The 12761-nt window shown below is 43.8% G+C and overlaps 1 protein-coding gene and 1 long non-coding RNA gene across 8 annotated transcripts in view; one reads left to right on the forward strand and one right to left on the reverse strand.

Moving 5' to 3' along the window:
* Positions 1–2264, reverse strand: part of LOC146606881 (uncharacterized) — a 34401-nt gene extending 32137 nt beyond the window's left edge. The window contains exon 1 of the long non-coding RNA XR_014905382.1: positions 1667–2264. This is a non-coding gene — a long non-coding RNA (uncharacterized LOC146606881). The remainder of the gene's footprint in view (positions 1–1666) is intronic.
* Positions 1–12761, forward strand: part of LOC146606877 (protein NLRC3-like) — a 563637-nt gene that overhangs the window by 71176 nt on the left and 479700 nt on the right. The window contains exons 1-2 of one of the 7 annotated variants that reach the window (XM_085349329.1): positions 11743–11806; positions 11943–12242. The exons of the other annotated variants lie outside the window; for them this stretch is intronic. Of the exons in view, the coding sequence (XP_085205455.1) occupies positions 11950–12242 (293 nt within the window). The 5' untranslated portion in view covers positions 11743–11806; positions 11943–11949. Of the gene's footprint in view, positions 1–11742; positions 11807–11942; positions 12243–12761 lie in introns of those variants that run through there. 7 annotated transcript variants of the gene reach the window in all.

A 12761-nucleotide genomic window follows, 5' to 3' on the forward strand; every position in this document is an offset into this window, starting at 1 on the left:
TGATTTGAAGTATTTATTAATGGAATAATTATTTATTTTCAAATACTGATTTATAAATATTTATTTTATTTTATTTTTTTTTTTTTGCCTGTCCCGTTTGGCTCTTTTGCATCAGAATTGTTGTCTAAAGGCAAAGAAAGATGCCCAACGGATTTACTTTACCAAATTGACCATCCCAGCCTTGCCATAATGGTCCATTTGATTCACCTTTTATTGTTTATTTTATTTTCACTTACTGAATACGGGACAGACTTGACTGGGGGAAAGAAGGGGAGAAAGAAAGAGAAACAGCTGAGAAGAGGGACGGGGGAGAAGGGCAAAAAACAAAAACCAACAGAATTTTCTTTTCAATTAAATTACTAGATAATAAATTACTTTTGTATTGAATAAATAAAATAACTTAAAAATGAATTTGTAAATTAATATTTTATCGCACAATTCATTGTTTAAGCAAAGAACTTTTTATTTCGATGCGCTGGATCTTCTGGTCCTCTGCACATAAGTGGATTTCCATTTAGACTTTATATAGACAACAACTCAAAGTGCTTTACAACAAGTCACATTCACCCATACGATCATCTAGTGCTGTACTTTAAACACTTTAAACACAAACACAGATACTGTGGGGAGAGGCCACAGAGGCACAGGGAGAAAACTCACACAGAAATCCAACAATTAAAGAGGAACCTTCTCGATGTAACACTACCATCCTGCAAGATGACCTGGTCCTGGGCCATCTTAATAAGCATGCTGTGCACAGTAGTTTCATATTCCTGCCAGAACAAACACCAGACAGTTTGTACACAAGGCTCAGATTCTCGCTTTGCCAGATACAGACAATAGTTTAAGATCCTAATGTCTCTGCACAGCTCTGTATGTACTGAAATATCCAACCTCAGATATTTCCTGCTCACTCTCTGCACCGCCTTAGACAACAAGTAGTTCATGCTATACATAGCATTGACTTTTCATTCCAGCCATGTGCACTCATCAGGGCATCAGTGCTGCCGTAGTAACCACACTAACACTTCCTTGCACCTGTTGAAATGGCCTCAGTCTGATCGTGCCCTGAACAAACTCACCTTTAACATCCCACACACGGACTAAATATGTGCGTGTCAATAACACGTGACAGGAGAACATGCTGGTTGTCTGTCATGGGGCTGAATTAGAAACAGAGCAGGAACTACAGTTTGTCAGATTAAGACTGATCAGGTCCAACATCCGCTCCCAGCACTGATTTACACGTTTGGTGTCACATTGAAGGAAACGCCTACTGGCACAACCTGCATGTGTTAAACTGCTCCTGCGTGTAAACAGCGAGTCACTTACGGCTTTTTGCATCACAAGGACGCGCACTGGCGTCTCAGGGTGACTCAGATGTTTGCTGAATGAGGTGTAGACCGGACTAGGCGGGACTCATTTCAGCAAAACACGAGCTTTTCCACCCACCAGTGTTTATCTGTGTGCTTATTTTAAAGAATTATTCCATCGTTATCAAATACGAAGCATTACACGCACGTCGAGCCGTTTCTGCTGAGTCAGACACCAGTGCTCCCGTGTGCTGATTCTCGGGTCCATCTTAAACTGGTGTGTTTGCGAATGAACTTCGGTAAAACGTTACAACGTTACCGGGCGCGCAGAGGGTCTCGGAGGCGTGTCGTACCTGTCGGGTGGTCGCGGGCTCCTCGTTCCCGGTGGGTGAAGGTGTTTCTCCTTCAAGCGATGCTGGGGTGACCGGAGAAGAAGCCATGTCCCCCCGACATCACCTCTCACTAAGCGCCGCTCCTACTGTGACTTTCCTCGGTGTCCTCCAGCGTGCAATACGCTGCCTGGCGCAGTTTGCACGGACGGTGGACCGGTTGCGTCGCTCGTTTCCTGCGCGATCAAAGTGAGTCTTCGGCTGCACAGTGCAGCCACTGTCCCTCCTCCGGCCGGCGGACTAGTCCAGGCGAGGCGGATGACGTTGTCCCGGGTCTCGCTCGCTCTCGCACATGCAGGACTTGGCCCAGTCTGTCTTCTTCTGCCTCACTCTGCGCTCTGCTTTTCACTTCATGTCTTTTTGTTTTGTAAGGTGGCTAACACGATCACTCCTCTTCTGCCTGCAGGACTCTGTGACTGCTCTGTGCTGTGGCAGCACACTCCAGCCTGATAGTTCATTTTACAGCTTTTGGCACTGCGACGCTCTCCTCGGCTCGACAGACACAATCTCACCATGTCGGCACAATATACTGAGTGCAATCCATAACATGATTTTATCTCACTGTAACTTTGAAATCGACCAAATGTTGCGTAAATGACGTGTCACGTGAGTTGAGCACATGCACACCCCCTGTCCTCACAGCAGACATTCATCTTAGCCCCCCCCCCCCCCGTGTTTTGAGATCATTGCTGCAACAAAAGGTTGCCACAGATATTTCTACATGAAACGTACTGATTCAGTTGGCACATATTTAACTATGGTTGGATGAGACCTGCACTCTGTTTTAATATAATGTTGTTTTGTTTGAGTGGCTGAAATAAAGCTAATAAAATAAATGAATACTAAAATAAAGCTGAATCACATCACAGGAACGACACAGCCCTGTTCCTCCGGGCTGTCAATCTGTGAATCAGCAAACATGTATGATTTATTGTCATTCATTTGCTGAACAAACTTACCTCTGAACTTTGACCCTGACAATTCAATTTTATTTATATAGCGCCAAATCACAACAAAAGTCGCCTCAAGGCGCTTCATAGATACAGAGAAGAACCCAACAATCATATGACCCCCTATGAGCAGCACTTTGGCGACAGTGGGAAGGAAAAACTCCCTTTTAACAGGAAGAAACCTCCGACAGAACCAGGCTCAGGGAGGGGCGGGGCCATCTGCTGTGATTGGTTGGGGTGAGAGAAGAAAAACAGGATAAAGACATGCTGTGGAAGAGAGACAGAGGTTAATAACAGGTATGATTCAATGCAGAGAGGTCTGTTAACACAACAAGGGAGATCCAGGTTTCCCAGCTGACGAGCAGAGGGCAGCGGCTTCCACTCGTTTGAGCAGTTTGTTGCGTGACCTCCTGTCTCTCACTGAACTAAAATGCCTCCAAACAACAGCAAAATAGATGGCACTCACTCCAACGTCTTGCAGCAAAAACATTAAGTGATGGGAAGAACAGGTGATGGATGAGCTGCAGATGTAACCGGTGTGATTCTGCGTTGTGTCTGATAAAAAAGGTAAAAGAAAGAAAGACCTCCCAGTAAATAATTTGCCCACTCCAGCTCCTACGACCAAATACAAACAGTGGGGAAGAGGGTTAGTTCAACCCACCACAGCTCCCAAGCTAGCAAGGAGTATATATTCATGCTAGCATTTATGGCGCCTAAAACACATTTATGATACACACATACGACACACTTATAACATCTAACAAAAACAGGCTTAATAATGACAATAATCGAACTAAAATTGCAACCAGAAACATCCAGGTGGCTAAATATGCATTATATGTGTGTTTTAAAGTGTTGGAAAGAAATGACACCCACCTCTCCCACAGGGGGATTGTAGAAAAGGGGAGAGGCAAAAGGGGTACACTGTATTTATAGGATTGCACCGAAGAAGAAGAAAAGAACGAGGAGGGGCTCTAACTGATAATGAACACAACTACAGGCTTGGAGGTCCTAAAAGTCAGGTATAAAAGGAGCAGTTTGGGGGTTTAGAACACATTATAACAATGTGATTTATGACCCTGTTACACAGAGCCAGCAGAATGAGCTGCTGCCACCACCACAATCAATGGTGACGCCAATTTAGAAAGAGCCCCAGTTGATTCCACTCTTGCCAGATGCTGAATACACATCGTCTAAAAGTGTGTGCCATTGACCAAAGGAGGAGTGGGCTGTTCACACATGCCTGTGTTCTTATGGAGCAGTCTTTGAGGATGGCGAGTCCAGAGCTGGAGGTTTAGATCTAAGAGAGTGATCCAAAGTCAGGAGAGGATTACACCCAACCTTCAGAGATCTTCCTATAAGCCAGAACTGGAAGCAGAGCCACCTTTGGCTATGATATCTTTACTGGACCCAGTAAGTCCAGTCAAGGTCAAAAACGTGGTCAGTCCCCCATTTAGTGCCATAGATCTGAAACATAGTAAACAAAATGCTAGTAAAAAGTTACAAACATGTTCAAGTTACATGTCTACAACTCCACAACAGACATACTTTGCTACTGGTGCCAAACAGTACTGCAGTCTGTAGCTTTCCAGCCATCCTTTGAACGTCTTTGAGTTTAATGTAGCCAAAACTGGATTCAGTAATCAGTGTTTATTTACAGAAGCCGTAGAGTATGGCTGCCACATGTGAACATCAGTGACGGCTCATTTAAACTGTAGGAACGATTAACCCAACATCAGAAAAATACTTCATTTTACATTAATGTGACAAATTAACACTGCTGGGACTTTTCTGGTCCTACACTGTTCATGTCCAAGTCAACACATTGTAAGATTTACACGTGGAAGGTCATCTAAGCTGCTTATGTGGAGATTACCTTTCCTTTAACAACGACCAGTTTCTTCTTTTCAGTTTTCAGTTTTATTTGTCATATGCAAGTTAGCACAGGGTCAACATTGCAATGAAATGTGTTAGACGAGCAGCAGTCACTCGGCAGCTTGATACAGTAGGAGAAAATATAATAAAATAAAATAATAAAGAAAATAGAAAAATAGTAAGGAGCAAATATTAGAGAGACATGGTAAAAGAGAAAAGATGACTAAATATATTTGTATCTATAAATATATGTACACTAGTGATTAAATAAGAAAATCTTGAAGAGAAATATGACGGGAGGGCAGATGGGACATTGCACAGGAATGAGCAGCAGAAAATTTCAGTATTGCACTTTTAAATATAAATATCAATGACAATAAAGTGGAGTGACCAGTGCAGATTAAACAGAGTACTTGTGAAGCTGCAGGTAGCTTCTGAGTGCTGTGTTGTGTGTGTTTAAGTGTTGTGGTTGAGGTGTCGTATGGCTTGGTGGTAGAAACAGTTTTTGAGTCTTGTAGTCCGAGCAGACAGACTCCTGTAACGATGGTAACAAGGAGAACAGCTGATGTGCTGGGTGGCTGTGGTCCTTGATGATGCTGTGTGCTTTATGGAGGCACCGCTGGAGATAAATGTCCTGAATGGCAGGAAGCCTCGTGCCAGTGATGTGCTCTGCTGCCTTCACCCTCTGTAGTGATTTACGGCTGCTGGCAGAGCAGCTTCGTACCAAACTGTGATGCAGCTCGTCAGCAAGCTCTCGACTGCACACCTGTAGAAATTTGAGGTGATGTTGGCGTTCATGCCAAACTTCCTCAGCCTCCTCAGGAAGTAAAGCCGCTGGCGAGCTTTCCTGATTGTTCTCACCTCAAACACATTATTTACCCATCCAGGTGGAACATGTAGCTGTGCTCGGTTTGACAGCTTTCATCCTGGCAGCAGCGTCAGCTGAAGCATACAAGGCACACATAGATGTCACTGAGCTGGAGCTCTGGGAGAGACGTCGCCACTTTCAGGCCTTTAAACAAAGCTGTTGGAGCACAAGTCCCAAAGATTTATAGTTTCTCTTCATGTCTTCATTGTTCCTCCATGGAGAGATGTTCCAAGTAGCCTTGGCTCGAGACAGGCGTCCTGCAGGACTACCTACCAACTGTCCACTGTTTGCAGTCGTGGTAGAGTAATGTTGCCCACCAGTGACTGAAAACCATGGATTGGAGAAGAATGACAGAATTCAGTGACCTTGTGGGGCCATAACAGAGAAATGACAGCAGTGTAGTGGATCAAATAAAGAGTGATGATGTTATATTTGTGACTGTAGCAGGACCAAGGCTCAAAAGGTTGCAGGCGTTGTTAATTGAGCAGAAGATGGACGGCATCAAGCCCTCTCCTCGACAGCTACAGGATCACAGTCTGCAGGTTCAGTTATGCAACGTTTTAGCATCGATGCGTGAAGTTAAGAGCAGACAGGGAGGTTATTTTTGCACTGGGCTGGAATGACTCAGTTTACCTGTCAAAGGCTATCACGGCTGGGAGAAAACCCTCAGCATTAGTAAAGAAGGACCACGGTGGCCTCTGGGTAGAAACACTGCAGAGTTCATGTGGATACGCTGCTGCATTAGGTCAGATAGAAATATCATAAAGCATCATTAAGTAAAAACGTTTATTAAGAACAAATGTTTAAATATTGTTAACGTGTTTCCCAGAAACATCTGTAGAGACAAAGAGCTTTCTGTTGTTGCTTCGAGGAAACAAGCTCTTCTTTTTAGTTTTGTCCTGGTATTTATTCCAGGACGGACTCATCCACTGAGCAGTGTTTGGGTTTCTTCGTTTTCCTCGTTCTGGATGCAAACTATTACAACTTGGGCTTTATTTCAGTGACAATGGCCTTAAGCTGCAATACAACAGGAAGTTACTCATATATAGTAATTTCCCAGACCATATTAAAAATCCATTAACAGGAAATACAAATGATGGGACAATGCCACAGCATGGACATTAGAACAGTTGGGAAAATTTACCTGGAAAAAGGTGAAAATGAGGCTTCATTGAACTGGAATTACAAAGACCAGGAATGTGAGATCCACCAGCCACGACTGAGGGTTTTTACACATCATATCCTCAAAGTAGAACTACAGTGATCAAAAGAATCGACTTTAATGTTATTCTTTCTTTATTTATGTCAGATTTAACCCCCCAAAAAGCTTTAATCTTTAACTAGTCTTTGGACGTAGCTACAGTACGGTCAGGTTGACAGTTTATGGGTAACATGTGGCCACCAGGCACTGTGACACACTTCCATGTTATATTACCTTGGCGTCCCGTAGGAATACAGGAGAATCATGTGAGGAATCTAAGAGTTGTTTCTTAATTCAATTCAGTTTTATTTACACAGCACCAAATCACAACAGCAGTCGTCTCAAGGTGCTTTATACTGTAAGGTAGCTCGTACAATAATACATACAGAGAAAAACCCAACAGTCATATGACCCCCTATGAGCAGCACTTTGGTGACAGTGGGAAGAAAAAACTCCCTTTTAACAGGAAGAAACCTCCAGCAGAACCAGGCTCAGGGAGGGGCGGGGCCATCTGCTGTGATTGGTTGGGGTGAGAGAAGGAAGACAGGATAAAGACATGCTGTGGAAGAGAGACAGATGAACCGCTGAGTGTTGTCCCGTCGAGGTGGCTCTTCTATGTTGTGCATTTATGGCACCAAACCACAAATGCAAAGGAAGAAAGGGTCGAGGCACAGCACCCAGCTGCCTGACAATATTCAGGCAACGTCCAAAGCCCCACAAAGGACCTACCCACACCCCACTGGCCCCGCCCAGATCAAGGAGCTGTCACAGCAGACAAAAATGTGAAGTCCGCACATAGTCGCCATGGCACCCACCAACCCACCACACCATCCCCCATGGAGCTACCAGGAGAGGCATACTGGCCCACTGAGGATCACAGAGGAGCAGACCCAGGGGGGCTGACAGCACAGCCCCCACCCACCAGTCGTGCAGCTTATTTCATCTTGTCAGCGTGAGCCCCACCTAAAGGGGACAGAGGGATTAGTGAGTTGCATTAGTGGGGCAGGAGAGAGTGAAGCAGGGGAGCCAATGTCACTGCGATACGACTCCTCAACACCATCCAGCCTGCCCCACCACTCATAATGAGTCCTGCTGTGCTCTGTAGCAATGATGCATTTTATGTGTGTGTGCCAGGTTAGTGCTGTGGATTCAAAGGAGCACAGTTCCACTAAACAGGAGATCAGGATAAACCCCAGTAACCAACCCTGCCCCCGCCATCACATATTCTCAATCCCAACAGAGGCCAGCCCCACAATGACATGCCACACGTGATACACAGCCAACATTACTGTTATAATTACATGTTTCCTTTATTACTTTCCTTTCAACCTATTGATTTTGCACCTTAAACTTTCTTTGGTTGCTACAAGCCACAAAGTCCTTTATGGTTTGTCTCTGTTGTGTGGAGGGCTGTTTTTAAGAGCTCAAAAATGGGTGTATCAGAGTCAAACAGGCAGCACAGTGGAAAAGTGGTTGGCACTGTTTCCTGACAGCAAGAAGGTTCTGGGTTCAAATCCAACATCTAAGCTGTTTGCATGCTCTCCCCATGTCTGGGTCCTCTCTGGGTTCTCTGGCTCCCACAGTCCAAAGACGAGCAGTTAGTGGGGTTAGGTTGATTGGTGTATGTGCCCATGAGTATGAGTGTACACGGGTGTTTCTCTGTGTTAGTGACAGTCTGACAGAAGGCTGCATCCCTCAGCCTCATGTGGGCTGTGTAGCCCCTTTACAACTGCAGTGAGAGCTCAGACCTGTTTCTGGTGGGTGGTGGACTCCTCCAGGGCTTCCCCTGATTCCCCTTCTGCCACAGAAGACTGTGGCCTCAGAAACTCATATCTGCTTTTTGCAAATGAAGCGAACCTGTTGGCTTCATCAGCAGGGGCGGATCTAGAAGGGTGGCATGGGGTGGCAAGTGCCACCCTAAAATGATCCCTTGCCACCCCAAGTGCCACCCCAGTTTTGCATATGACAGTGTTGTTTATTAAAATAAGTTTAACAGTTTGAGTGTAGTTACAGTCAGCAGTGAATATAAATGCTAGAACTGGATATATTCCATAGTGTCCCCCCCCCCCTCCACATTAACAAATGGTTCAGCCCATAGCAGGACGGCTTTTTTCTTGTTTTCAGCAGCAAGTGATGCTTATGATTGTGCCAGAGCACATTTTGAACAACACCATGGGAATTTCTGATTTTACACAGGTGGGTGGATGTTACACTGTGGAAATGGAAGGAAGGTGAGTGCTATTTTAAATGGTTGTAGAAAATGAAAAAACAGCAGGTGTATTGGCTGCATTTTTAGATAAATAGTTGTATCTGTTTACAAAATGTACAATTTATATTTGCATTTCAAGTTATAAACATTTACCCAACACGTCTGTGGTTTTTTTACAGTAAAAAATACTGCTAGGATTTTAGGTTCTTTGTGTGATTTCAGATCAGTAATAGTTACATTAATAGTAATAGTAATACTAATGCAGTATGTCAGTGAAAAAACAACTAAATTCAGTTGAGCTGAAAAGATACCAAACAAAGCAAGAGGAGGAAAAAATAAAATGAAACAATCTGAGGGTGAAATACAAACGTAAACTCAAAGGAGTCACAAATGTCCGGTTGTGTTTCAGACCTCAGAGGGTGAATCCAACAAATCATGAAAAATGAGGTTTACATGTTTGTTCATGACAGTGCAGATTTCTGACATTTTGTGTCATTTAAGCTGCAACAATGTGACTGTTTTCTAACAAAAACAGTGAAACTTAAGTTAGACTTGTGTTTGTAAATGAAGCGCCCCATGTTGTGTAGCTTTCTGGAGTTTATACTTATTGGGCTACATATGTATTTAATATACAGGCTGTACAGTACATAACATCAAAACTCACATGTTTCATGTAACTAAAGTGTGTAATCATGTGGGTACAGACAATAATTAAGTTATAGACTATATTTATATGAAAAACGTGCATACTTACTGCATTTGAATCATTTTAACCACATGTAACCTCCTGCATATGTGTTTGGGGGGAAAAGGCTTTGATTTTGCCACCCTAAGAAAATTTCTCTAGAGCCGCCCCTGACCATTTCACAGGATTTGCATTTAAAGATGCAACAAGACTAAAATGGTTAGGGTCAGGAGGTCAAAGGTCAGAGCTCCTGTGGGTCTGAGGGCGGCCTCACGCTGGAGAAGGATGAAGGAGTCTGACCTGAGCCAGTGTTTGACATGAACACATCAGCACTGCTGTCAGTGAGCCTAACGACAGCCGTTAGCATCATTTCAGTGTTTCAGTCATAAAAACACTTCCTGTCTCTGTGGTGGTTACAGTGACATCATGCAGTTTGTGCTTTGACCTCCAGAGGGCGACAAATCAGCACAGACAGAGAGCTCCATTCAAACTTTGCTGCCATCAGGAATAATTCTTCAAATATCATCATCAGTGTTTGAGCAGTTATGATATCAGGGACAATCTAGACATGTGTGACAATACTGAACATGTCACATGACACACCTCAAACATCATGTGATCCACTCTCAGTCTGCACTTTCATTCATGACTTCAACAGGTTGAAATGAGCTTTGAAGAAACATTCAGTGAAATAAATCTTTCATGGATTCATGTGAGCAGCAGATGAACTTTGTACCAACAACATCTTCAATAACAGAGTCTGAATGAAGCTCAGGTGTTGATGCTGCTCACTGATTGGACGCTTGCTTTCAGCTCTGCTCTCAGTCTTTACTGCACAGGTGAAGGTAGAAAGTGTGACTGGATCTATAGACTGGAAACAGAGAAACATGCTGAACATTTGAAGCTTTGCAGCAGAAATGTTCATGTTACAAATACAGCAGAGCTGATCTGGGATCAGTGTGTTCACACCTGCAGCTACAACAAGGTTTCATGTCTCCACACGTCAGCATGTGAACTTTACTCTGACTCAGTCTGAGCAGTCAGACGGCATATTTTTAAAGTTAACACATCAGCACACACAGAGCTGAGCCCCTCCCACCTGTGCTGAGTTTCAGGTGGAGTCCCGCCTCCTTCCAGGAAGCAGCTCACCTGTGTGTCCGTGTTTAGTGTCCAGGTGTGGAGTGGAGCTTGTTGTTGGTGTGAAGAAACTGTAAGTTTGCTTTGTTTCCTCCTTTAACAGTTTGTCTTTAGGAACTTTACTGTTTGTTCAGCTCGTGTTTGATTTCTTCACACAACAAACTGTGTGTGTTTGTATTTCCGGTCTCTCCATTAAAGTCAGTGTGTAATGTTTCCTGGCTAACATCAGCTGTGTGCAGCTTAGTTCAGCACAAATCTGCCGCTCCATAGTTCACGGTAACGGACTCACAGCTGGACCAACGAGGCCGAGTGTGTCCGCCACTCTGAGCTACGTTCGTGTTTGTGTACTTGTAGTTTGTACTTTGAGTTCACTCAGAGCCCACAGAGGACGCAGCGTACGTGATGACGTCACAGCCCTTTACCTCCTTTACTGTCACTGTGATTAATATTTACACACGAGACACCTGCAGAGCTCTGACGCTAAGCTAGCACACAGCATGCTAACGCTAAGCTAACGCTAAGCTAACACTAAGAGTTCTTACAGACACGAGTTAAAAAGCTGCTTTTAGTGTGTGATCAGAGTCCAGGACTGAGAGCAGCAGCAGAGCTGATGGATGATGAATTACTGGATGGAAGAAGCTTCTCATTAGCAGTGAATCAGTGTGTGTGCAGTTCTCTGCAAACTCAGCAGGAAGAATTAGTGTGAAGCTTTAACTCTGCTGATCCTCTTTGAATCCTGGATCAGCTGAAATGTTTAAAATGTTGTTCACACGTGTTGGACTGACTGAAGCTTCCAGTCACAGTGAATCAGTGTGTGTCAGTGAATGCATCGTGTGTGCTTCAGGCTCCATCTAGTGGACTGATAGCAGAGCAGCTGATGGCAGCTTCCTCTGCCTCACACTGCTGTCTGACTGCATCCAGCTGACACTGAGATGAAGCAGGAAAGAAGCAGCTGATATTTGGACAGCACACATGATGAAAGGAGGATTTCAGCTGATGTGCACATGAATGATTTGTGTTTCCTCTGCAGGTAGAAAGTGTGTGTGAGCTGATGTGAATTCTTTGGGTGAATTCTGAGCTTTTTGTGGATACGTGTCCATATTTGCATTAAAGACCTGAGAGCTGGAGGGTTAAACGGCAGTTCACCCCCTTTGTACTGGGGGCGCTGGAGCTCAAGAGGTAAAAGGAGACATTAGGGCTCAATAAAAGCTCTGAGAACAAAACCTGAACTCAAACTGCTCAAACTCTAAATATTCTAAATAAGTAAATACATTGGACATGTGATGAGATTCATGTTCTCTCTCATGTTTTACAGTTGAAAGATGGAAAAATCTGTTGAGGAGCAGTTGCTGAACAGGCTGGAAGATTTGGGAGAAGAGGAGCTGAAACTTTTCCACTGGTACCTGGAAAAAGGACCCGGAGGTGATTTCACAACCATCAAAAAGAGCCGACTGGAGAACGCAAGGAAGGATGGACGTCATGGAACAGTGGATCTTATGGTGGAGACATACACTACTCACCATGTAATGGAGGTGGCAGAGTTGATTTTAAAGAAGATGAATGAAGGTCAGTCAGAGAAAAAAGACATGACTCAGTGCAGTATCAGGACAACACTGTCACAGTTTATGGATGGAAAACTGAGGCTGTTTTAGTCTGAACTTTCAATTGTGTGTCTTTTCTCTTCTAAATTTGTTTGAGTACAAATATTATATTTAGACATCTTGATGCATGCTCAATCATGCAGGTAAGTAAATCTCCAAAAGTTGTTTTTGTTTTTTCATCTGAATGTAGCGTTTTCAGTGGGAGAAACGTTTCGTACATCTGTCACCATCTTACATGCTGTGATTGCAGCCATTCCCCAACTCTCTGTGAATGGGACTCATGGTTATTGATCAGTGGTTGTTGATCAGTGGTCATGAGATTTTGCTTAATTACGATGAAGAAACTGACCTTCCAGCCCATTGTTCCTTCAGTGGGCTGGTTTCAGTCAATATCCAAATGTACAGTTTATAAGATTGAAACCTGCAGTCAGCTGAGACTGAAGAAGTCACTTGGGTGAGTGACGACACGTTTCTCCCAGAAAACACTACGTCCAGATGAACAGAATCAACTTTTGGAGATTATATTTAGAGTA

The sequence above is a fragment of the Diplotaxodon limnothrissa genome, unplaced genomic scaffold, assembly GCF_057381915.1.
Source record: "Diplotaxodon limnothrissa isolate DT_005_m unplaced genomic scaffold, D_limnothrissa_male_GT1.1 unmapped_scaffold_4, whole genome shotgun sequence".
Classification (NCBI taxonomy): Eukaryota; Metazoa; Chordata; class Actinopteri; order Cichliformes; family Cichlidae; genus Diplotaxodon; species Diplotaxodon limnothrissa.